This window comes from Bos indicus, chromosome 18 (assembly GCF_029378745.1).
Source record: "Bos indicus isolate NIAB-ARS_2022 breed Sahiwal x Tharparkar chromosome 18, NIAB-ARS_B.indTharparkar_mat_pri_1.0, whole genome shotgun sequence".
Classification (NCBI taxonomy): domain Eukaryota; kingdom Metazoa; phylum Chordata; class Mammalia; order Artiodactyla; family Bovidae; genus Bos; species Bos indicus.
The window spans coordinates 62697093-62720215 of record NC_091777.1 but is presented as its reverse complement, the minus strand read 5'-3'; the positions used below and the strand labels follow the sequence as shown (position 1 = coordinate 62720215).

At 58.5% G+C, this 23123-nt stretch overlaps 1 protein-coding gene and 1 non-coding gene across 3 annotated transcripts; both read left to right on the top strand.

The window, feature by feature from the left end:
- The first annotated feature begins 65 nt into the window (after positions 1 to 65).
- Positions 66 to 22741, top strand: SSC5D (scavenger receptor cysteine rich family member with 5 domains). 2 transcript variants are annotated; one of them, XM_070771721.1, is made up of 14 exons: positions 66 to 289; positions 757 to 783; positions 1050 to 1358; positions 1914 to 2033; positions 2216 to 2329; positions 2660 to 2968; positions 4567 to 4884; positions 5133 to 5309; positions 5528 to 5845; positions 7851 to 8420; positions 8499 to 8816; positions 8976 to 9143; positions 14234 to 14389; positions 20611 to 22741. In XM_070771721.1, the coding sequence occupies exons 1-14, from the start codon at positions 265 to 267 to the stop codon at positions 22650 to 22652; spliced, it is 4971 nt and encodes a 1656-aa protein (XP_070627822.1). In that variant the 5' UTR covers positions 66 to 264; the 3' UTR covers positions 22653 to 22741. The 2 variants fall into 2 exon arrangements, with proteins under 2 accessions (XP_070627822.1, XP_070627823.1); XM_070771722.1 differs by having other exon boundaries at positions 67 to 289; positions 8502 to 8816.
- Positions 18854 to 18957, top strand: LOC139177423 (U6 spliceosomal RNA). Its single transcript, XR_011561866.1, has one exon. It is a non-coding gene; the product is annotated as a U6 spliceosomal RNA (small nuclear RNA).
- Positions 22742 to 23123: the final 382 nt, after the last annotated feature.

Sequence of the window (23123 nt, the reverse complement as noted above, 5' to 3'; positions counted from 1 at the left end):
AGTTGGACACCCTCCCTCCCGCCTGCCACCGCCCTCCTCCCCAGGCCTCAGCCGCCGGCCAGCCCCCTCCCCGCCCCGCTCCTGTCCCCTGCTGCCTCCTCGGCAGCCTCTCTTTCTCCTGCAGAGCGTCCAGCCCCCGCCTGCTCCTCCCCGGGTCCAGGGCGCCTCTGGCAGGCGCTCCCCACCCTCCTGCGTCCGCGATCCCCTCCTCCCCGCTCCTGCTCCCGTCTGCTTCCACCCTGTCCCCACCCCGACTCTGCAAACATGAGGGTCCTGGCCTGCCTCCTCGGTGAGTGACCCTTCCCCTCCTCCGGGACTCAGGGGCCCGGGCCCGGCCCTCTGACCCCTGAGCTGACCCACTGCAGAGCCTCCAAGTTCCAGGGCCCCATCCCTGTTGCTTGGTGGGGGGGAGGCGGGGGGAGCACAGGACATCTGGCTGCCTCTGACTGATCCTCCAGGGACCTGGCCTCGGGAACCCCGAGTCCCACCCTCTCAGGAGATCCCAGGACTTCCTCTCCCCTCCATGAGCCCTGACCTTGCAGGGGGTTTCACCCATCATTCACCTTTAGCCAGGCCCCCAAGGGGGAGAGCCAAGGGCCTGGCCCCCTGCCCAGACCTGAGGCCTCCGGGCTCCGCCCATCCCAAGGACCTGGGCCTCGGCCAGGCGCTGGGCCTGAGTCCTCCTTCCCGGCGGCGGGGTTTCTGGTTCAGAGGAGCGAGGACCTCACTGCCTCACCCCTCCAACCTCCCTTCCAGTGGCTCTGATGGGGACCCAGGCTGTTGGTAAGTGGCCCCAAACACTGCTCCCGTCTGGGTGCGCTCAGCTCCAAGCCCTTCCCATGCCTGGCCCGGGCTCACCCTCCCTTGGACCCTGGTCACCCCCATGTGCCCACGACCCCCACACCACTTCTGCAGGACAACGCAGTCACCCAGCTTCCTGCTTTCTAAGGGGCTCCCGGTCACGCCCCTGCAGGACAGCCCCCAGCCCCTGCCCTGCCCACCAGCCCCGGGGTCTCCAGGATGTCACAGCCTCTCCTCCGTCCCTGCAGAGCGGCTGCGTCTGGCCGACGGGCCCCATGGGTGCGCGGGCCGCCTGGAGGTGTGGCACGGCGGGCGCTGGGGCACCGTGTGCGATGACGGCTGGGACCTGCGGGACGCCGCCGTGGCCTGCCGGGAGCTGGGCTGCGGGGGCGCGCTGGCCGCCCCTGGGGGCGCCTTCTTTGGGGAGGGCGCAGGGCCCGTGTGGCTGAGCGAACTGGCCTGCCGGGGCGGGGAGCGGCAGCTGGGCCTCTGCCCCCACCGGGGCTGGAAGGCCCACATCTGCTCACACGAGGAGGATGCGGGGGTCGTCTGTGCAGGTAAGGGGTCCTCAGCCTCCTCAACACCCAGGGACCCTCAGCCCAGTAACTAACTCTGAGCATCCAGAAGTCCAGACACCCTACCCCTGCCTCACTGAGAGCCTGCCCTCTCCATAGCACTGGGGTGTTAGATGGTGGGTGTTGGAAGAACATCCTCCAAACTCTTTGGAAAGAACTTTTAAATTGATAAAGCTGGCAGCTTTACCAATCGTGCAGATGGCGAGCCAGAGTTATTTATTTGCACCTGTGCTTCCCCCCACCTAAAGAGGTGCAGGAAGACTTAAAGGGGCCAGAGCTGGTCTGCACAGACTGGAACTGGGGATTGTCCCTCCCCTCAGGGGGCCTCATGACTATTATTCCTCATGGGCCACTTATCAACTGTGTCAGCAAAAAGCATCTGTTTTCAGAGAGAGGAAGGCAAGGGTAAAAACCGATACGGAGCCTACTTGGCTTGGGTGAAACTCAGCCACGCCAGGTCGGGTGGGGGCGGCCCGGGGCCTGAGACGGGCCCACAGGAGGGAGTGTGCCCTCCAGCAACACGCTGCTGTCCCCAAGGCCAGCGTGGGACAGACTCCAGGGACCATGACGATCCACCTTCAGTCCTGGATGGGGACCCCTGGCCAGGGCTGGCAGGGGAGCTGAGCCCCGGCTCTGAGGAGGCCCCGGTGACGCCTGGTGAGCCCCCACCCATGCTCTGGCTCCTGCTTTAGCAGTGAGGGAGAAGGGACAGAGGCCCAACTCTACCCTCCCCGGGGCCCCCGTGACGCCCCCTTCAGACCTTGGGGACTCTCAGGACTGACTTACAGCCCCAGATTCAGCTGCCAACCGCACTCCCCACTGTCCCCCTCCTCGACCAGCACCCCGCCCAGCCGGGACCCCCCAGAGTGGCTCCCGGAAGAAGAGCCCCCGGCTGCCCAAGCCGGCCAAGTCCACCAGGGCCCCAGTGCTGACTGCCGGAGCCCCCCGCCAGGGTAAGTCCGAGGCAGACCTTCCGTCTGCAACAATTCCAGAAGGGGTCAGGCCCTAGGCCCCCCAGACCAAACTGGGGACCCCAGGGTAGGGGGGCACTACGTCCCCGGGGATTCAGCCAGGCCCAGGCTCCCCGCCTGGTCAGTAGACCCGGGTGTCCACTCGCGGCAGGCCCCCAGGCTCCCTGCCCTGTCCAGACCCTGACTTTCTGCCACTGGCTGGCTGGCAGGCAGGCTGATCTCAGACCCCTGACCCCGCGGGGCCTCCGTTTTCCCAGATGGAAAACGAGTGTTAGCAGCCCCTCACAGCGCCCCCTCCCGCCCGCCCCGCAGAGCGGCTGCGCCTGGTCTCCGGCCCCCACGGGTGCGCCGGGCGCCTGGAGGTGTGGCATGGCGGGCGCTGGGGCACCGTGTGCGACGACGGCTGGGACCTGCGGGACGCCGCCGTGGCCTGTCGGGAGCTGGGCTGCGGGGGCGCCCTGGCCGCCCCTGGGGGGGCCCGGTTCGGCCCGGGCGCGGGGCCCGTGTGGATGGACGACGTGGGTTGCGGAGGCGGAGAGCAGGCCCTGAGAGACTGTCCCCGAAGCCCCTGGGGCCGGAGCAACTGCGACCACAGCGAGGACGCAGGACTGGTCTGCACAGGTACGTGCCCCCTCCCGCGGGCCACGCCCCTCCCGCGGGCCACGCCCCTCCCGCGGGCCACGCCCCTCCCGCGGGCCACGCCCCTCCCGCGGGCCACGCCCCTCCCGCGGGCCACGCCCCCATACCACTAACCTAAAGATGTCACGACTTTCAAAAAGACTTCTCCAGTCCCCTTCCCTCCTTCTTGTCTTCCTTCTTCCCTCTCTTCTTCCTTCTTCGCTCCCTTCCTCTCCCCCTTCCTCCCCTCTCTCCCCGTCTTTCCCCCTGGCCCTTTCCCCCTCCCTCCTCCCGACACCCACAGTCATTCAGCCTCATGCACGCGGTACTGACCCAGATCTCTCTTTCCTGACCTGGGTGTCGTCGCGCTGCAGGACTAGGACGCAGCCGGCAAAGGGCGGGGCCGCGCACAGGTGTCGGGTGGGCAAGTTCAAGGACACACTGGAGGCAGACATCCGCCCACCCACCCGGGCAGGGGCCAGTAAATGCTTCAGAGAGTGGGTGGGAACTGGGAGAGGGAGCTGAAAGCCTTTCCGAGCTGCACCCCCACCCACAGATGGAGCCAAGGCTCCACCAGAGCATGACTTCCGCTGGCGGGCCGCACGGAGGGATAATGTGGGGGTCTGGCCTGTGGAGTGTGGTGGGGGTGGAGATCAGGGCGACACAGGTCGGGGGACCTGGAGCCGTGAGGTTGTCCCCTCTGAGGGCCATACCTTGGGGGCTGAGCTGTGGCCTCTGAAGCCTGGAAGGTCAGCCCAGGCTCCCCAGGGCGGTTAAGCTCCGGGGAGAAGTTGCGATCCCCATCAAGGGGCCAGAAGCTTGGTGTCTTACCTCCATCTCTGCTCCTCGGGGTGGGCCTTGCAGGAGCTTGGCACATGCAGCTGGGTCATGCAGGCTAGGGGTGTGGCACCCTCTCTGGCCTGTCCCCTTTAGACACCGACTGGGGGTTGGAGATGGACTCCATACTGCCCAGAGCTGGCCCCGCTCTCACGCACAAACACCTAACAGAAATGCCCCCAAACCTCTAGCCCAGCTCTCAGCACCACTGCTAGGGTGACAGGCGTGGGGTCTACAGGCCTTTGGGGGGTCATCTGGGGTGGAGCTGGGAGATGCAGCTGGACATTGTATGGTGCTCAGGACAGCGCCCGTGTCAGGGGAGCTGAGGCTGAGAAGCCCTGCTCTGCAGGCCTGGGGAAGGCAGCTGGGGCGTGGGGACCTGCTTGGGGAGGTGGGGGTGGGCATTGGTGGGTGTGCCCTGGGCTCTCCCTGGGGAGGCAGGGACGTGCAGGGGGCGGTGGACAGAGCAGAGCTGGACTCTTGCAGCGTGACTTGGGCCTGGAGTGGAGGGGTGAGAACTGGGGGCTTTGTGTATTTTCCTGGGGTACCCCCCCAAGTGCCCACACTCCGTCCATCCAGATGGTCTGTGTCAAAGCCTCTTCCTCACTTGTGAGGATGGAGGGTCCGCTCTGCAGCCCCGTGCTGGGTGTGAAGCAGGACCCACACACGGCCTAGGCCTGCTCCCCCATCCTCGCCGCCACAGTTCCTGCCTGTCCACTGCAGTCTCCTTCCTCTCTGCTCTCCTCCCCCGCCTCCACGTCCAGGCCCGGCCCCCCGGCTGCGTCTGGCCGATGGCCCCCACGGGTGTGCTGGCCGCCTGGAGGTGTGGCACGGCGGGCGCTGGGGCACCGTGTGCGATGATGGCTGGGACCTGCGGGACGCCGCCGTGGCCTGCCGGGAGCTGGGCTGCGGGGGCGCGCTGGCCGCCCCCGGGGGCGCCTTCTTCGGGGAGGGCGCGGGGCCCATCCTTCTGGACGACCTCCGCTGTCGGGGGAACGAGACGGCCTTGCGGTTCTGTCCGGCGCGGCCCTGGGGCCAGCACGACTGCCACCACCGGGAGGACGCCGGGGCCGTGTGTGATGGTGAGGGTGGCCCTGGGGAGAGGCCAGGGAGGGAGGCCTGGGGGGCTTCGCCCGGAGGGGTGAGAGCTGGGGTGCTGTGTGTTTTCCGAAGGTTACCCCCGGTGTCCCCACTCCTTCCATCTAGGTGGCCCGCCACCCCATTCATGCTCACCTGTGAATCCCCACCATAGTGGTCCTGGGCTGGTGGTCGGGGAGCCGCCCGCCACACAGCAGGGGCTGGTGGTCACCTCTCCCCTCCCATTTCCCAGGTATGCCTCTCGGGTATGTCCCTCCCACGGCCCCCGCGGCAGGCAGCAACAGCTCAGGGCCCAGGGGGGCCCCATCCAGGTCCCCGCCCCCCACGGCGAGCCAGGCCCCGCAGATGCCCGGTGTCTCAGTTCCGCCCGCCCCCCCGACTTTCCTTCAGGAGCCTGGGCCGGATGCCGGTGAGCCCCCTGTCCTCCCCTGAACCCCAAGTGTGGGGCTGAGCATAGGTTTCCTGCCCTGCCCCTCCCACAGCCCCCTGGGCGCCCCTCCCCACTCAGAGGACAGAGGGGAGGAGAGCACAGAGCGTCTGGGCCAGCTGGGGTCTCCTCCTGGGTGAATGCACAGAGGGAAGATGGTGGAGGGCCTGCCTCAAATTCTCTGTGTCTCCCCTCTCCAGGATCCCCCCAGCTGCGCCTGGTGGCGGGGCCCAGCAGGTGCTCGGGCCGGCTGGAGGTGTGGCATGCAGGACGCTGGGGGACTGTGTGTGATGATGGCTGGGACCTGCGGGACACAGCCGTGGTCTGCCGGGAGCTGGGCTGCGGGGGACCGCGGCAGTCTGACCCCACTGCCGGCCGCTTTGGCTGGGGCGCCGGCCCCATCTGGCTGGACGATGTGAGGTGCACGGGGACCGAGGCTGCCCTGGCCGACTGCCTCGCCGCTCCCTGGGGGAAGCACAACTGTGCCCACAATGAGGACGTTGGAGTCACCTGCGCGGGTGAGGAGGCCTCGCCATCTGCTGGCTTCCAGAGGGCTTCCTGGAGGAGGGAACGGGAACTGACATTGGCACTAACGTTGACTGAGCGCCTGCCTCCTAACCCCTGCCCCAGGAGGGCTGTTTTCACACATGTGACCCCATTCACACCTCAGGATAAGTCCAAACTGATGGACATTATGCCTATGTGAAGGGCTTCCCAGGTGGTGCAGTGGTAAAGAATCCGCCTGCCAATGCAGGAGATGCCTGCCATTCCATCCCTAGGTCGGGAAGATCCCCTGGAGAAGGAATTGGCAACCCAATCCAGTATACTTGCCAGGGAAATCGCATGGACAGAGGAGCCTGGCAGGCTGCAGTCCATGGGGCTGCAAACATTCAGACAGCTGAATGACTGGGTGTGTGCACGCACACACACAGACACATACACGCATGCACACACGCACACACACCAGTTTTACTGATAGAGATGTTAGTGTTAGTTGCTTCATTGTGTCAAGTCTTTGCGGCCCCATGGACTGTAGCCCACCAGGCTCCTCTGTCCATGGGATTCTCCATGCAAGAAACTGGAGTGGGTTGCCATGCCCTCCTCCAGGGGATCTTCCCAACCCAGGGATGGAACCCAGGTCTCCCGTACTGCAGGCAGACTCTCCACCATTAGCAGGGAAGCCTGGTGATAAAACTGCAGCACAGAGAGGCTGAGTAACTTGCCCAAGGTCACACAGCAACTAAGCAGCACAGCTGGGGTCCTTCCTCCTTTTCTTCCTACCAAGAATCACGGGGTCTCCCTCCTGGAGGGGAGCTCTGTCCTCCCTGAGATGAAAGGAAGCAGGCACAGGGGCACCGAGAGATGGCGAGAAGCCAGTGTGACAGAGGGCCCGCAGAAGCGAGGTCAGCCTTGGCCTGTGTTCTCTCCCGTGTCATTGTTTCATCCAGCGGCAGACTCGGAGCTTGGTACAGGGGGCTCAGAACGTGAGGGCTCTGGCCTCTGAGAAGCCCAGGGCTCACTGAGGGACAGAGATGTGAGCCTGTCTGACATGTCACTCGGGAGGTTCCCCAAGACCACCCTCAGGTTCCACAGTTTTCTAGAAAGACTCACAATGGTCAGAGAAGCTCTCAGACTCAGGAGCAGGGTTTCCCGCAGCAGAAGGGCCCAGATTCACATCGCGAGGAAGGAGGCAGCTGGGGCAGGGTCGGGAGAGACCCTTGTGAACCCTCGTCTCCAAGGGGAGGGGTGCAGACAGCACTTAATCTGCTACCCCACCCCCACGCACGTGACACTTTCCTAGCCAGCGGCAGAGCGTTTTCAGGAGCTGGGTCCCCCGTGGGACTGGCGCTTGCAAGCCATGCTGTTAGCAGAGATGACCTGGCTGGTCCCAGGTCCCCAGGCAAGCAACACGCTCCAACCAGGCAGGACGCTGCCAGGGCTGGGAGGGTCCCCCTGCCTCCAGCAGCCGGGGGCGAAGGGCCAGACCCCTCTGTGAGCCAGACTGACCCTCGTTCTGCACCACTCACCCTCAGCATCACCCACAGCGTCCGCCACCTTCCCTGTGCTGCCCAGAAAGATGTTGGGTGAGCCGTGGAGGCTGGGAGCCCAAAGCTGGGGCGCGTTCCCTCTTTCCCTCTCCTCCCTAAGGCCCTGGGAGCCACAGCAGGGTTCTGAGCTGGGGGGTGGCCTGGTGCCACCCTGGTGGGGCAGTGACCAGTCAGTGGGTACAGGGGGAAGGGCACCGGCTGGGCAAACAGGACAGGTCAGAGTGAGGGGGCGAAGCGGGGCAGGCAGCTCAGGACCGCAAATGCTGAGGCAGGATGGGGCCGGGGTGGCCACCGAGTGCCCTGGGCCTGGCACAGGGCCTGGCTCATAGGAGATGCTCAGATGCCACCTGCGATGAGGCCGAGTGCTTGGGAACTCGGTGGCTGTCTGCAGTGGGAGACAGGAGAAGGTGGAGCCTGGCTGGGGACCTCACGATGTCTGCCATCTTCCCTGCCACCCCCCCACCCCCGTCTCCAGGAACCCCCGGCCTGGACTCCATCTCAGACCCCTTCAGTTGGAGCTGGATCCCCGGCCTGGGCAGAGACCCGGACGCCTGGCTCCCGGGGGAGCTGGCCACCAAGCCATCTGCGAGGCAGACCCCCAGCATCCCTGAGAAAACCACCAAGGCCCCAGGGAAGATGCCCAAAAGCACCAAGAAGTGGGTGACCAAGAACGCAAAGAGACCAACCACTCAGCCCCCGGCGATGCCAACCACTAAGCACTCCAGGGTCTCAGGAACCCAGAGTCCCCCTGAACTGACCTCACGGACCACCAGCACCCTGGCCACGGGGGCCTCCCGAAGACCCACCTCTGAGTTTACCACCAGGCTGACCACGCAGGCCCCCCGCAGGCTGACCTCACACACCACCGTAACTCGGACTTCTCGAGCCCCCAGGGAACGGACCTCTAAGACTGTGGCGACGCTCGCCACCCAGGGCCCCCGATTAGTGACCTCCGAGGCCACCGTGGAGCCATCCGCTGAGCTCCCAGGACAAGGTTCTCCAGAGTCATCCACGGACCCGGCCCCCTCCCCCACCGGCGCAGCAGGTGAGCAGAGGAACAGGAAGGCTGAGGCTGGCCCCTCCGGACCCCCGCTGACCCCTCCTGATCCATGCCTCCCACCAGCAGGCCCGTTCAGGGTTCGTCTGGCGGACGGGCCCAACCGGTGTGCCGGGCGGCTGGAGGTGTGGCACGCCGGACAATGGGGGACGGTCTGTGACGACGGCTGGGACCTGCGGGACGGCATGGTGACCTGCTGGGAGCTGGGCTGCGGGAGGGTCCGGCCTCGAGTGGGCAAAACCCACTACGGCCCCGGGACCGGGCCCATCTGGCTGGATGACGTGGGCTGCAAGGGCAGCGAATCCTCGCTGAGCGACTGCCCGGCCCGGGCGTGGGGACAGCACAACTGCGACCACGAGGAGGACGTGGGGCTCACCTGCACTGGTACAGGGGGTGGGGCGCGGAGCGGGGGGCGGGGCACGGGGCGGAGGGGCGCGGGGCCCGGACTCGCACCTGGAGATCCTGGCAGGGGCCTCCGGAGCAGCAGCGGCAAGGACTCCTGAGACGGGTCGGGGGCTCTCCCCTCCCCCTTTTCCTCCCCAGGCTATGCAGACGAGGAGGACTATCCACCCTGGACCTGGGACCCCACCTCGGGGGAGGACCTGGCCAAGGGGACCACCTCTGCAGGGGTGCCCGGACACACCCTTTCCCGGGAAACCACGGGGAGCCCAGGGGCCCCCACCCCAGCAACGAGGCGCCTTCCGAGCACAGGTGAGGGGCAGGCGTGGGGTGGGGAGGAGCATCTCCCTGCCGGGCTTCCTGAAAGACCCTGAATGAGCTGGCCCGGGTCTCCGAGACCGCAGGCAGGTTTTCCTCGGCTCCAAAGACGCTAAGAACTTCCCCTCCATGGGCTCGTCTGTAACTGTCCTACAAGAGCCTAGAAGAGGAGATCCCTTCCTCCTCCCCGCCCTGAGTCTCAGAATCAAGCCAGGCTCAGCAGAGTCCGGCCCCCAGTCCTGCAAGTCTTCTGGGGCCTCCGGGAATCAGCCTTGATGTCAAAGCCCGTGTCCCTGGAGCCAGAGCCTCGGCCGAAGGTCCCCAGTCCCCACACGGAGGCACATGCCGTCACCACACCGCTGCCCCACCCCAGCCCCTCAAGCCTATTCTCCCAGCTCAAGCTCTCGTCTGGGCGGGGCTGAGGCTCGGAGGCGGGCTGGGGGCCTTCACATGGAGCGCTGTCCCCAGCCTGACCCCTTCCTCTGGCCAGCGGGGGCAGCCTCCAGCCCCGCTGCCCCATGGCCTCTGTCTCCCTGAGGCCTGGTCACACTCGGGCCTTGACCCGCTCAGATGGTTCCCATTTCTGTGTGTTTGTGTGTGTGTGTGTACACTCGGGCCTTGACCCGCTCAGATGGTTCCCATTGGTATGTGTGTGAGATCTCTGTTCCATCCTGCTCATTCTCTCTTGATCCTTCTCTGCTCCTCTTTCTCACCTTCTCTTTTCAACTTCTCACCCTCCTCATCTCGATCACTCTTTTTTCTTTTTCACTGACCATGTCTCTTTCTCGTCACCTTCCTCCTTTTCTTTCCTTATCAAATTCATGTCCCACCATTACTGTTTCTCTCCACCCTCCCCCACCACGGTCAACTTCTTTCCATCCCCGCCCCGGCGTCTGGCTCTTTCCTTCCATTTCTCACTGCCTACCCTCCCGTCTGTCTCTCCTCACGTGTCCTGTGTCCTCCCCCTCTTCCTGTCATTTTCAGCGTCTCACGCTCAGCTTCTCTGTTCCTTATCCTGCTTTCTGCGGTCAGTTTTATCTTCTCAGCTCCGTGTCTGTCTTCCTCCTCTCCCCTGACTCCCCTTCCTGTCTCTATGGCTCATCGGCCTCTCACCGTTTTTCTTACTTTGTCAAGGCCACGCTCCATCACTCCTGTTTCTCCCAGTTTCTCTCTCCCCCCTACCCCCGCCTTCCTTTCTCTTTCACTCCGCGCCCAAACTCCTCGCTGTTTCCCATCCGACCCCGCGGCCTAGGGCCGCTTCTCCCCTCTTCCCTCCCCTGTGTCCTCGTCCTTCTCGCCGACCCTCCGTCCCTCCGCTTCCCACGGGCCGGCTGCCTCGCCCGGCTCTCCCGGCCCCTCCGCTCCCCCAGGTGTCGCATGCTTTGCTCGCTCCGCTCGGGATCCCGCCTTTTCCGCGCGCTCAGCAAGCATGCGCACTCCGCAGGCCTTGGAGAGAGAGAGAGAGGGGAGAGAGAGAGACAGAGAGAGAGGGGAGAGAGACAGAGAGAGACAGAGAAGCCTCGGCAGGAAGGGCGGGCGGGGGGACGTCTATGGCCCAGCGCGGTGTGACGACACAGGAGCGGTACGCCTCCTAATTGGCCAGCTGGCCCAAGCCCGCAGCTATAAAAGCGTGAAGCGCGCTGTAGTTCCCTCCCCACCCCCACCCCGGGTCTGTCTGCTGCTTCGGTGTCGCTCTTCCGCCGGAGGGACGGGGCGGGGGCACGTAGCAGGCCTTGGAGCCGCCGAGATTTTGGGGGGGGGCACCCTAGTCGTGACTTAGGGCTCAGTTTCCAGAGGTGCCGTGCCGTGTGGCCAGGATTCCAGAGCTTTCGGTGTCTGCAGCCGGGCGCCGCCTCCCTTTCTCGTCGCGCCCCCTCGCGGCGGAGGCGGTCGGATGCTGCGCGCCCGCAGCTCTGAGGGCGGCAGTGTCCGGGCCTCTGAGACCCCACCTGTTTCTGGTCGGGGAGAAGGGGTGCGTGAGCACACATAAGTACGGAACTGGGCACTGCGCGATGGGAACCCCAGGGGTCACATGTGCAACCTTAGTACTGGGAAGAGGGGCAGGGTTGGGTGGGGAGAGATGGAAACGACAGAAATTATGTCCTTATTAGCAAGGTGGCCTTGAAAAAAATGACTCGGCTTCATTGAGCTGCAATTCCTTACTTCGAAAAAAGCAAGTAAAAAGGCCGCAGCTCCAGGTCCCCTGGAAAGAGTCAAGGACAGTGCCAGGAACACATTAACTGCATGACATAAGTCCTGAATCCCATGGGTAGAGAAGCCTGGCGGGCGACTGTCCATGGGGTCACAAAGAGTCGAACGCAACTGAGCGATTAACACTTTCACACTTTCATAGGTCCTGGTGTTGCCCCTGAGTTTCAGGTGGGAGGGAGGGGAATGAGGCTCGGGGAAGTTGAACTCAGGAGCTGTGGCTGAGATCCATTTTAAACTATTTCACACACAGTTTGCTCGTTGGACTGGGGAATTACTGAAGTCATTGCAAGTGTGAATTCTGGAGTCTGGCTGCCAGGGTTCCAGCTGTGACTCCACTGGAATTAGAACAAGGGGCTGGGTGACCTCAGGTCCCAATTCAATGAGCAAAATGTGTGTGAAATCACTTAAAACCGCAATGCACTGCTTGTTACAGTTATTTACCATAAATGAACAACAGCTGTAGAATCCCAGGGACACAGCGATTATTTCTCGTAGAGCAGTGGGGAAAAGCTTGCGGAGGAGATGGCATCATTTCCACCAGGAGACCCCACAAGGAAGGGGCTTCTCTGAGCAGCGAAGACGAGTTGAGAAAATTGCATTGCCCGTTGATGGCACATCGTCTCTGCTAGAGTTTTAGCTGTCTCAGGTTTAGCTAGGTCAGTTTCTATTGTTGCCATAAGACCACCACGTATCTGGGGCTGAAGACAACACGAGCTTATTATTTTGCAGTTCTAGAGGTCAGAAGCCCCGCTGAGGTCTCTCACTAGTTGAAATCAAAGATGGCAGGGCTGTATTCCTTCTGGGGCTGAAGGGAAAGATTGTTCCTGTGCCTTTTCTAGCTTCTAGAGTCTCCTGTATTCTTTGGTGCACGGCCCCCTCTTCCATCTTCAAAGTCAGCAATGTTGCATCTCTGTGGTCCTTTTTTACCTTAACATCTTTGTCACTACAGTGAGAATTTGTGTGTGTGTTAGTTACTCAGTCGTGTCCAACTCCTTGTGACCTCATGGACTATAGCCCACTAAGTTCCTCCTGCCTGGAATTTTCCAGGCAAGAATACTGGAGTGGGTTGCCATTCCCTTTTCCAGGGGATCTTCCCGACCTAGAGATTGAACCCATGTCTCCTGCACTGGCAGGCAGATTCTTTACCACTGAGCCACCAGGGAAGCCCACTGCTGGGATAGATTCTCTAAGAATAAGGATTTATGTGATTAGATCAGGTTCCCTTGGGTTAATATGGGATAAACCCATCATTTCAAGGACTGGGCCCTTAGTCAGTTTGCAAAGTCTTTTCCACGAAAGGTAACATATTTACAGGTTCTGAGGGTTAGAGCTTGGACATCTTTGGGGAGCGTTAATCTGTATTCCACGGGATCTGTGTTGAATGAATGAATGAACAAACAATTGTGAGATCGCCATGTAGGTCTAGAGAGAGTGCACAGGAGATGAAGATGGAAGCTTATGAAGGTTGAATTGTCTTTCCATTTCATTTGAAGCAACATTTCTTGAGGCTTCCTGGACGATGGAGTTTGAAGACACAGGCATTAGTTCATGCCTCAGGTGTTTGCTGAGTGGCAGGCATGAGTCCCAACCCTGGGAACATGATGGACAGAGAAAGGGAGGGTAAAGGGGGGGAGCGAAGAATTGTCATTTAAAATGGGATGGTCAAGAGATGACTTACTAAGGAAATGCCAGTTAAGTGACAGCCTCAAGAGGTCGGGGGCACTCCCCTGCTGGTCCAGTGGTTAAGACTCTGCCCTGCCAATGCAGGGGGTGAGGGTTCAGTTCCTGGTTAGGTAACTTAAATCCCACCTGCCATGCAGGGCACTCTAAATAAAATGAAAAGGAAAAAAAGAAGGGGAAAGCCATGCAAATACCTGGTTGGAGAGTGTTCCGTAAGTGCAGTCACATGAACCTGCAAAGGCCGTGAGGTGGGAGTGTGCTCAGCTGGTTTGAGACACACCAGTGAGGTTGGTGGGGTCGAAGTGGAGTGCTTGGTGGGGGTGGCAGCAGGGGGTGAGGGCTGTGGTTCATTGTAAAGATGTCAGCTGTGATGCGGAGCCTGGAGAGGAGCTAAAGGCGCTTTCTGGGCAGAGGGGTCAGCATGTGCAAAGGCCCTGTGGTGGGGTCTTGAGAGAAGAGCCCACAGCCTGGCTGGAGTGGAGTGAGCCAGGCAGGGGGAGTGACCGGGGTGAGGCCAGCCTCGGGCTTTATTTCTGTCTGTTCCCACAGGGAAAGAGGTCTCCATTCAGAACCAGGTAGGCCTGCTGGATCTGAAGCCCAGTGTTGCTCCTTAGCTGTGTGACCTTAGGAAAATTCCTTGCCCTCTCTGGGCTTTAGGTTGGTCATCTGTAGCAAACCTGCAGCTTCTTTGCCCACCAGCTCCCCATGAGCTTGCCAAAAATTAACGTGTCTTTCAGCGGCAAGGATTTGGGATAAAGGTGGGCCTGAGGATCTGCACCCACTTGTGAGGGCAGCTGGACAATGCCTAGAGAGATGGGTGCTCCTCTGGGGGCTCAGTGAAGAATCTGCCGGCCAGTGCTGCCTGTGCCACCGTGTCCTCTGCACTGTAGGGCGGACTCCTACCAGGGAAGCCCTGCGGGTCCCCTTTTCTCAGTGTATGTTTTAATGAAAAAAATCAAATCGATCACACACTAATGAACCATGAACAAGCATGTGGCCATTTCTTAGAACACATTTCGAGAACACACAGGCCCAGAGAGCATGCCTGCCCTTGGTGGGCTGACATTTTAACAGGAAAACCAGTTCCTATTTGTGTTCTTCTTGATAGAGTCCTCCTAAAACCTGGCATCCTGGGAAGAAAGCCTCAGAACACAGAGACAGGGATTACTGGGTTCTCTCTATTATCTCTCAAGGTGACAAGGATTGTCGTGAGCCTTCCCGGACGGGGGACACACCTTCAGGAGGAGTCCCGGCCAAGGAGACCCCCACTGCAGCCACGCCTGGCCCCCCTGGCACCACCAGGAGCTCAGGCCACCCGTCTCTAGCTCCCAGGCTCCGTGGGGACACAGGTGAGGCATGTGGCTGGGGGGGGGGCGGGGTCCAAGGTGTTTGTGGGGTGGGGTTGAGAGGTGGTGGAGAAGGGAATGGCAACCCACTCCAGTATTCTTGCCTGGGAAATCCCACGGACAGAGGAGCCTGGTGGGGAGTCCACAGGGTCAAAAAGAGTCGGACACGACTCAGCGGCTAGACCACAACAACAGAATGGAGAGGTGGACTGCAGATTTCCCGGTGGTGACCCAGCTCTCACCCCAGAAAGACCAGGCAGAAATATATCCTGAAACAAAGGGTTGTTATTGACCAGTGGTCTTCAACTGGGATAACTGGCAACACGTGAAGACATTTCAGGTTGTCACAGCTGGGAGGGGGGAGGCTAGTGGTCCCTGGTGGGTCAAGCCCAGGCTGCCGTTACACACCCTCCAGTGCACAAGGGCCCCCCACCACAAAGAACCAGCCAGCCCCTTATGTCGACAGTGCTGAGGTGGAGAAACCCTCACCTGTACTGTGTTAGTCACTCTGACACGTCAACAAAAGCATGAGAGGAAATCCTGTAAGAGAATGGGGGGAAAGGTGCAAACAGGAGATTTGCGGACTAGGAAGCCCAAATGCCCAACAAGTATGTCTGGAAATGCTCACACTCATAATGAGTCAGAAAATTCAAATGAAAACAGTGACAAGCGTGGAAAAAAAGTGGAAAGGTCAATAATACCCATTGTAGGTGTGGGCATGGGGAGACAGGCATCCCCACTGGATAGAGCAATTCAATAAAAGCGACCTAGTGATGTTTACAGAGAAGGCAATGGCACCCCACTCCAGTACTCTTGCCTGGAAAATCCCATGGATGGAGGAGCCTGGTAGGCTGCAGTCCATGGGGTCGCTAAGAGTCGGACACGACTGAGCGACTTCACTTTCACTTTTCACTTTCATGCACTGGAGAAGGAAATGGCAACCCACTCCAGTGTTCTTGCCTGGAGAATCCCAGGGATGGGGGAGCCTGGTGGGCTGCACAGAGTTGGACACGACTGAAGCGACTTAGCAGCAGCAGCAGCAAATGGGTTCACACAGAGCTGGACACGACTGAAGCGACTTAGCATCAGCAGCAGCAGTGATGTTTAGTGAAATTAAATATGATTATACATTACCACCCAGCAACCCTTTTCCTAGATCTGTTTGTTGTTGTTCAGTCACTAAGTCGTGTCTGACTCTTTGTGACCCCAGGGACTGCAGCATGCCAGGTCTCCCTGTCCTTCACTATCTCCCAGAATTTGCTCAAACTGATGTTCATTGAGTCAGTGATGCCATCCAACTGTCTCATTCTCTGTCACCCCCTTCTCCTCTTGCCTTCAATCTTTCCTAGCATCAGGGTCTTTTCCAATGGGTCAGCTCTTCGCATCCAGAGAAACTCTTTCACAGGCTTACAAAGGAATATATGTGAGGATGTATTAGGGAATGGGAGGCAGGTTAAGTGTCCAAGAGAAAGGTAAGGAAGAAGAGAAAGGGTTACACCTGACAGAATTCTATGCAGTAGCTAAAGCAATGGCAGGCTGGATACACAGCAACATGCGTAGGTACTAACAACATAACACTGAGAAGTTCAGAAACAGAATGAGATTTCCAGCAGAATGTTATTTGTAGAAATTAAAAGCACAAACCCCCAAATATACATAGACTTTTGTATTAACATGAAACATCTGTGCACTCTGTATTGTTTCAGAGCACACATGAAACCCAGTAGACTGGAGGTGCCTGTGGAAGAGGATGAGGGGAATGCAGATGGGGGTTAAAGAGGAGAGAGAGTAAAACAAGAGGAGACACTGCAGGAACTATTGATGACAGTGTACGGGGCAGTATGACTAGCTTAACTCTCTGTTGCTTGGGTCTAAAAAATTAAAAGCCAAGACCACTCTAGGTATCTGAGCCCCTGTGCACACAAACCAAGCTGAGATTCTTGAAATGATAACTAGGAACAGTCACCATTTGTAGAGCAATATACCATGTGTCAGGCACTATTCTGTGCACGTTATGAGTGTTAGTCTTTAACAGTTACATATGTTAATCCTTGTAGCAGCCACACGAGGCCTAATGAGTGATGTAGGTGCTATAATTGTGCCCGTTTCACAGATGAGAGAAACTGAGGCACAGATATCAATGCCTGTGGCAATATAAGTAATTATGAGAATGCTTATTACCTGCTTGGCATTGTGTAAGTGCTCTGTGCACGCACAGTCTCTCTGAACCTTCATGATTATAGGGGAGATACATGGATCATCCGTGGTTTACAGAAGGGGAAGAAACTGAGATTCGAGGCAGTTAAGTCATTTGCCCACGGTTACCCAGTACCACACAATTGCACTCATCTCACACGCTAGTAAAGTAATGCTCAAAATTCTCCAAGCCAGGCTTCAGCAATACGTGAACCGTGAACTTCCAGATGTTCAAGCTGGTTTTAGAAAAGGCAGAGGAACCAGAGATCAAATTGCCAGCATCCGCTGGATCATCGAAACAGCAAAAGAGTTCCATAAAAACATCTATTTCTGCTTTATTGACTATGCCAAAGCCATTGACTGTGTGGATCACAATAAACTGTGGAAACTTCTGAAAGAGATGGGAACACCAGACCACCTGACCTGCCTCTTAAGAAACCTGTATGCAGGTCAGGAAGCAACAGTTAGAACTGGACATGGAACAACAGACTGGTTCCAAATAGGAAAAGGAGTACGTCAAGGCTGTATATTGTCACCCTGCTTATTTAACATATGCAGAGTACATCATGAGAAATGCTGGGCTGGAAGAAGCACAAGCTGGAATCAAGATTGCCGGGAGAAATATCAATAACCTCAGATATGCAGATGACACCACCCTTATGGCAGAAAGTGAAGAAGAACTAAACAGCCTCTTGATGAAAGTGAAAGAGGAGAATGAAAAAGTTGGCGTAAAGGTCAACATTCAGAAAACTAAGATTGTGGCATCTGGTCCCATCACTTCATGGGAAATAGATGGGGAAACAGTGGAAACAGTGACAGACTTTTTTTGGGGGGGGCTCCAAAATCACTGTAGATGGTGATTGCAGTCATGAAATTAAAAGACGCTTACTCCTTGGAAGGAAAGTTATGACCAACCTAGATAGCATATTCAAAAGCAGAGACATTACTTTGCCAACAAAGGTCCATCTAGTTAAGGCTATGGTTTTTCCAGTGGTCAGGTATGGATGTGAGAGTTGGGCTGTGAAGAAAGCTGAGCGCAGAAGAATTGCTGCCTTTGAACTGTGGTGTTGGGGAAGACTCTTGAGAGTCCCTTGGACTGCAAGGAGATCCAACCAGTCCATCCTAAAGGAGATTATTCCTGAGTGTTCATTGGAAGGACTGATGTTGAAGCTGAAACTCCAGTACTTTGGTCATCTCGTGTGAAGAGTTGACTCCTTGGAAAAGACTCTGATGCTGGGAGGGATTGGGGGCAGGAGGAGAAGGGGACGACAGAGGATGAAATGGCTGGATGGCATCACCGACTCGATGGACATGAGTTTGGGTAAACTCCGGGAGTTGGTGATGGACAGGGAGGCCTGGCGTGCTGCGATTCATGGGGTCGCAAAGAGTCAGACACGATTGAGCAACTGAACTGAACTGAACTCAGCTAGGAAGCAGAGGCGGAGAAGGCAATGGCACCCCACTCCAGTACTCTTGCCTGGAAAATCCCATGGACGGAGGAGCCGACTGAGCGACTTCACTTTCATTTTTCACTTGCATGCATTGGAAAAGGAAATGGCAACCCACTCCAGTATTCTTGCCTGGAGAATCCCAGGGATGCGGGAGCCTGGTGGGCTGCCGTCTCTGGGGTCGAACAGAGTCGGACTGAAGCGACGCAGCAGCAACAGGAAGCAGAGGATCTGGGGTTTAAATCCAGGTGGCCTGGCTGGAGGCCAAGCCTTTTACTTAACTGTTCCTCTGACCCTACAGGGGGACAAGATGCACCTCAGGGACCCTGCAGAAAAGTGGAATTCAGTCAAGCTGTGCTGTTCAGTATGGTAGCTACCAACACAGGTGGCTGTTTAAATTTAAGTTAATCAAAAACTTGAAAAAGGAAGGACCTACTGTTTAGCACATGAAACTATACTCACTATTTTGTAATAACCTACACGAGAAAATCAGGGCTTCCCTGGTGGCTCAGTCTATAAAGAATTTGCCTGCAATGCAGGAGACCCAGGTTTGATCCCTGTGTTGGGAAGATCCCCTGGAGAAGTGAATGGCTCCCCACTCCAGTATTCTTGCCTGGAGAATTCTGTGGACAGAGGAGGCTTGCAGGGTGCAGTCCATGAGGTCGCAGAGTCGGACATGACTGAGCGACAAACACTATACAAGAAAATAATCCAAAAAAGAATATATATATATATATATTTATGAATGACTGAATCACTTTGCTGTACACCCGAAACTAAGGCAACATTGTAAATCAACTATACTTTAATAAAAAAACTTACAGTGCTTGCTTCCACAGCACATACACTAAAGTTGGAACCATACAGAGATTAGCATGGCCCTTGTGCAAGGATGACATGCAAATTTGTGAAGTATTCCATACTTTTTTGTTGTTTAAAAAAATTTACAAAAAGAAATCCATTCAAAGTTAAAAAAAAAAAAAAAAAACAAGTAGAGAACTTCCCTGATGATGTAGTGGATGAGAATTCACCTGCCAATGCAGGGGACATGGGTTTGATCCCTGGTCTGGAAAGATTCCACACATCGCAGAGCAACTAAGCCTGTGCTCAACAACTATGGAAGTCAGCACTCTAGAGCCCGAGAGCCATACGTACTGAAGCCCCAGTGCCCTGGAGCCTGTGCTCCCCAACAAGAGAAGCCCGCACAAAGCAACGAAGACCCAGCGCAGCCAAAATAAAAATGTTAAAAATTGAAAAAGGAAACATTTGGTTCCTTAGTTGAACCACATTTTAAGTGCTCAGAAGCCACAGGTGACCAACGGCTACCATACTGGCCAGCACAGAACATTCCCACCGCTGAGAAACTGATACTTACTGGCCCAGACTCTGGATGCAAAGGACTTGGGCTCAGACCTTGTCCTTGTAACTTTCAAACAGTGTCAGTGTGTGACCTCGGGCAAATTACTTGCCCTCTTGGCCTGATTTCCCTCATCTGTCAAAAGAGGTTAAAAATCATATTTATCTGGAAGCAGGGCCTGGAAGTGGAGAAGGCAATGGCAACCCACTCCGGTACTCTTGCCTGGAAAATCCCATGGACGGAGGAGCCTGGTAGGCTGCAGTCCACGGGGTCGCTGGGAGTCGGACAGGACTGAGCGACTTCACTTTCACTTTTCACTTTGATGCATTGGAGAAGGAAATGGCAACCCACTCCAGTGTTCTTGCCTGGAGAATCCCAGGGAAGTGGGAGCCTGGTGGGCTGCCGTCTCTGGGGTCGAACAGAGTCGGACACGACTGAAGCGACTTAGCAGCAGCAGCAGCAGGGCCTGGAAGAGGGGAAGGTTTCTGCCTTATTCAGGCCTAAAATTTGGGGGCATTCCAAGCATTTTGTAATGAAGATAAAATCTTAATACCATAGGTTAAAAAAATAGAAACGAATGCAAAAACAATCCACGATGAAGTAAATAAAATTTTAACAAGTCGGATCCGACCTACCTCACCAGGATCTGACAGCCAATTTTAGGGGGGATTCCAGTGAGGTAGGCTGGATCCTGACTTGAATTAAAATTTTGACTTTTTGTTTATTGTGGATCTTTCGCATTAATTTTGATTGTTTAAACATAGGGCAAGAAGATACTGTTCTTGATTACTTGATTCTGACCCCTCCTATCCGAGCAGCTTCCACGCCCTCCGCCTCTTTATCTCCCTTCACCCCATCTCTGCCCTTCCGCCCCCTCTTGCATCCCAAATCCCCGGCCCGCATTCCCCTGGCTCCCTCCCGCATCCTCCCACACCACCTGCACACACCCCCACCCCACCATCCTGCATCCCGGGGTACCCCTCCGCGTCCCCCTCTCCCCGCGCGCCAATCCCCGCATCCTCCAGAGGGGAGGACACCAGGTGGCGCTTGGAGACATCGGAGCATGCGAGGAGGTGGGGCACTAGGGCCGGGTGAAGTCTGCTGGCGACCCGTGACGTCACGAGCCCCCGTGCCTCCCCATTGGTCGCACCGTCTGGAGGGCGGGACGCGCTGCGGGGTGGGCGGGGCGGCCTGACCTCGTCCGTCTGTCTTTCCTCCGCCAGGCTCCCAGAGGAGACGGTGGCCAGAACGCCGACTGCGGCCCACGACAGCCAGGACCAAGCCCGCCGCCCCTTCCCCACCCGCCTCCGCCGCGCCGGGGCCAGCCGACCCTCCACTGACCTCCGCCTCCGCACCGCCGCTCATCCGCACGGCGGCCTCAACGCCAGAGGCGACCCCTGACGCGACCTCCGCGGTGCCGCCCAGCCCGGTCGCGGCCTCTCGGGGGAGCGCCCACCGCACCTCGACGAGCCCCGGCCTTACCGGGCCCTCCCCTGATGCCGCCGCGGCCCCCGCGCCGACCTCTAGGCTTTCACCCACCCCACCGCCCACCGCGCCCAAGGAACTCACCTCAGACCCCTCTGCGCCGGCGGCGGCGACCCACCTCTCCCCTACCTCCGGGCTGACCCCGGATCCGGACAAAGCCCCAGGCCGGGGCACGTCTCCACAGCCTAGCACAGTTCCAGAACCTTCCAGTTCCCCAGACCGCTCCACAGGGCCTCACCCCACCACGGCCCCGTACTCCACCATGACCTCTCACCCTGAACCGACCTCTCACCCAACCACGGCCCCGTACTCCTCCATGACCTCTCACCCCGCAGCGACCTCTCACCCCACCACGGCCCCGTACTCCACCATGACCTCTCACCCCACCACGGCCCTGTACTCCACCATGACCTCTCATCCCGCACCGACCTCTCACCCCACCACAGCCCCGTACACCATCATGACCTCTCACCCCGCATCGACCTCTCACCCCACCACGGCCCCGTACTCCACCATGATCTCTCACCCCGCAGCGACCTCTCACCCCACCACGGCCCCGTACTCCACCATGACCTCTCACCCCGCAGCAGCCTCTCACCCCACTACTACCCTTTACCTCACCTCGACCCCTCACGCCACCACGACCCCTTATCCCACCACGACCCCTTATCCCACCACGACCCCTTATCCCACCACGACCCCTTATCCCACCACAATCTCTCACCCTACAGTGACCTCTCACCCCACTTCTGCCCTTTACCCCACCACGACCCCTCACGCCACCACGACCCCTTATCCCACCACCACCCCTCACTCTACCTCAACCCCTCACCCCACCACGACCCCCCCTCCCATCACTACTGCTCAGTCCACCACGACCCCTCACCCCACCACAACCCCTCACCCCATCACCACCCCTTACCCTGCCACGACCCCTCAGTCCACCACAACCCCTCACCCAGCCACCACCTCTTCCCCTACCACAACTCCTCACCCCATCACCGCCCCTTACCCCACTACAGCTCCTCACCCCACCACGACTCCTCACCTCACCACCACTATTTACCACACCATGACTCCTGACCTCACCTCAGCCTCTACGGTCACTGCCAAGTCCGTTCTAACTCCCTTGGGAACAGAACCTCCCTCTCCAGTGAAGCCCAGCCTGCACCCCCAGTTGACCTTCACAGGGGCCCCTCGCCCCTCCACATCTCCAGCCTCAGAGTCCAGCCTGTCTCCTGCCCCAAGCATGGACATACCGTCCACTGAGAACTTCAAAGCAGCCACAAGCCAGAGCCCCGAAGTAACCTCTCCACCTACCCAGACTCCACACTCAGCCCCTGACCCCACTGTGACCCCTGTGGGGTCATCTGGGGACCATCTGGCTCCTATGGCCCACCCCTTGGATCAACCACCCCCTGACCACCTCTCCCTTGGGCCAGCTCCCAGTCCGAGCTCAGGCCCTCTGGGCCCATGTGAGGCCCCAGTGCCGCCTGTGAGGGTCATGGCTTGTGAGCCGCCTGCCCTGGTAGAGCTGGTGGCCGCTGTGAGGGACGTGGGCAGTCAGCTGCAGAGGCTGACCCAGGCCCTGGAGCGAGATCAACAGGACCGCCGAGCCCTGGGACTGGGCTTGACCCAGCTGGTGGAGGCCGCCCAGGGTCTGGGGCAGCTGGGTGAGGTTGTGAAGAGACTGGCAGAGGTGGCCTGGCCCCCCACCACACCTGTACCAACCACTACCACCCCTGAGTGGGAAGAGAGGCCTCTGCGGGGAGATGTGTGACCTTATCGTAGGGACTTAAGCCACTCCCCAACGACAACAACAAAGGAAAACCAAAGTATCTACTTAAAAATAAAGTGTGAATGACGTTTCTGGGGGACTAGGGGAGGAGGAATGGCACCCCACTCCAGTACTCTTGCCTGGAAAATCCCATGGACGGAGGAGCCTGGTAGGCTGCAGCCCATGGGGTCGCTATGAGTCAGAAACGACTGAGCGACTTCACTTTCACTTCTCACTTTGATGCATTGGAGAAGGAAATGGCAACCCACTCCAGTGTTCTTGCCTGGAGAATCCCAGGGATGGGGGAGACTGGTGGGCTGCTGTCTGTGGGGTTGCACAGAGTCGGACACGACTGAAGCGATTTAGCAGCAGCAAGGGAGGAGGAATCACAAGACCGATCTGTTTGTGAATGTCACAGGCATGACACAAGGCGATGGAGGTGACTGTGATGGTGATGATGGTCATGATGGCAAA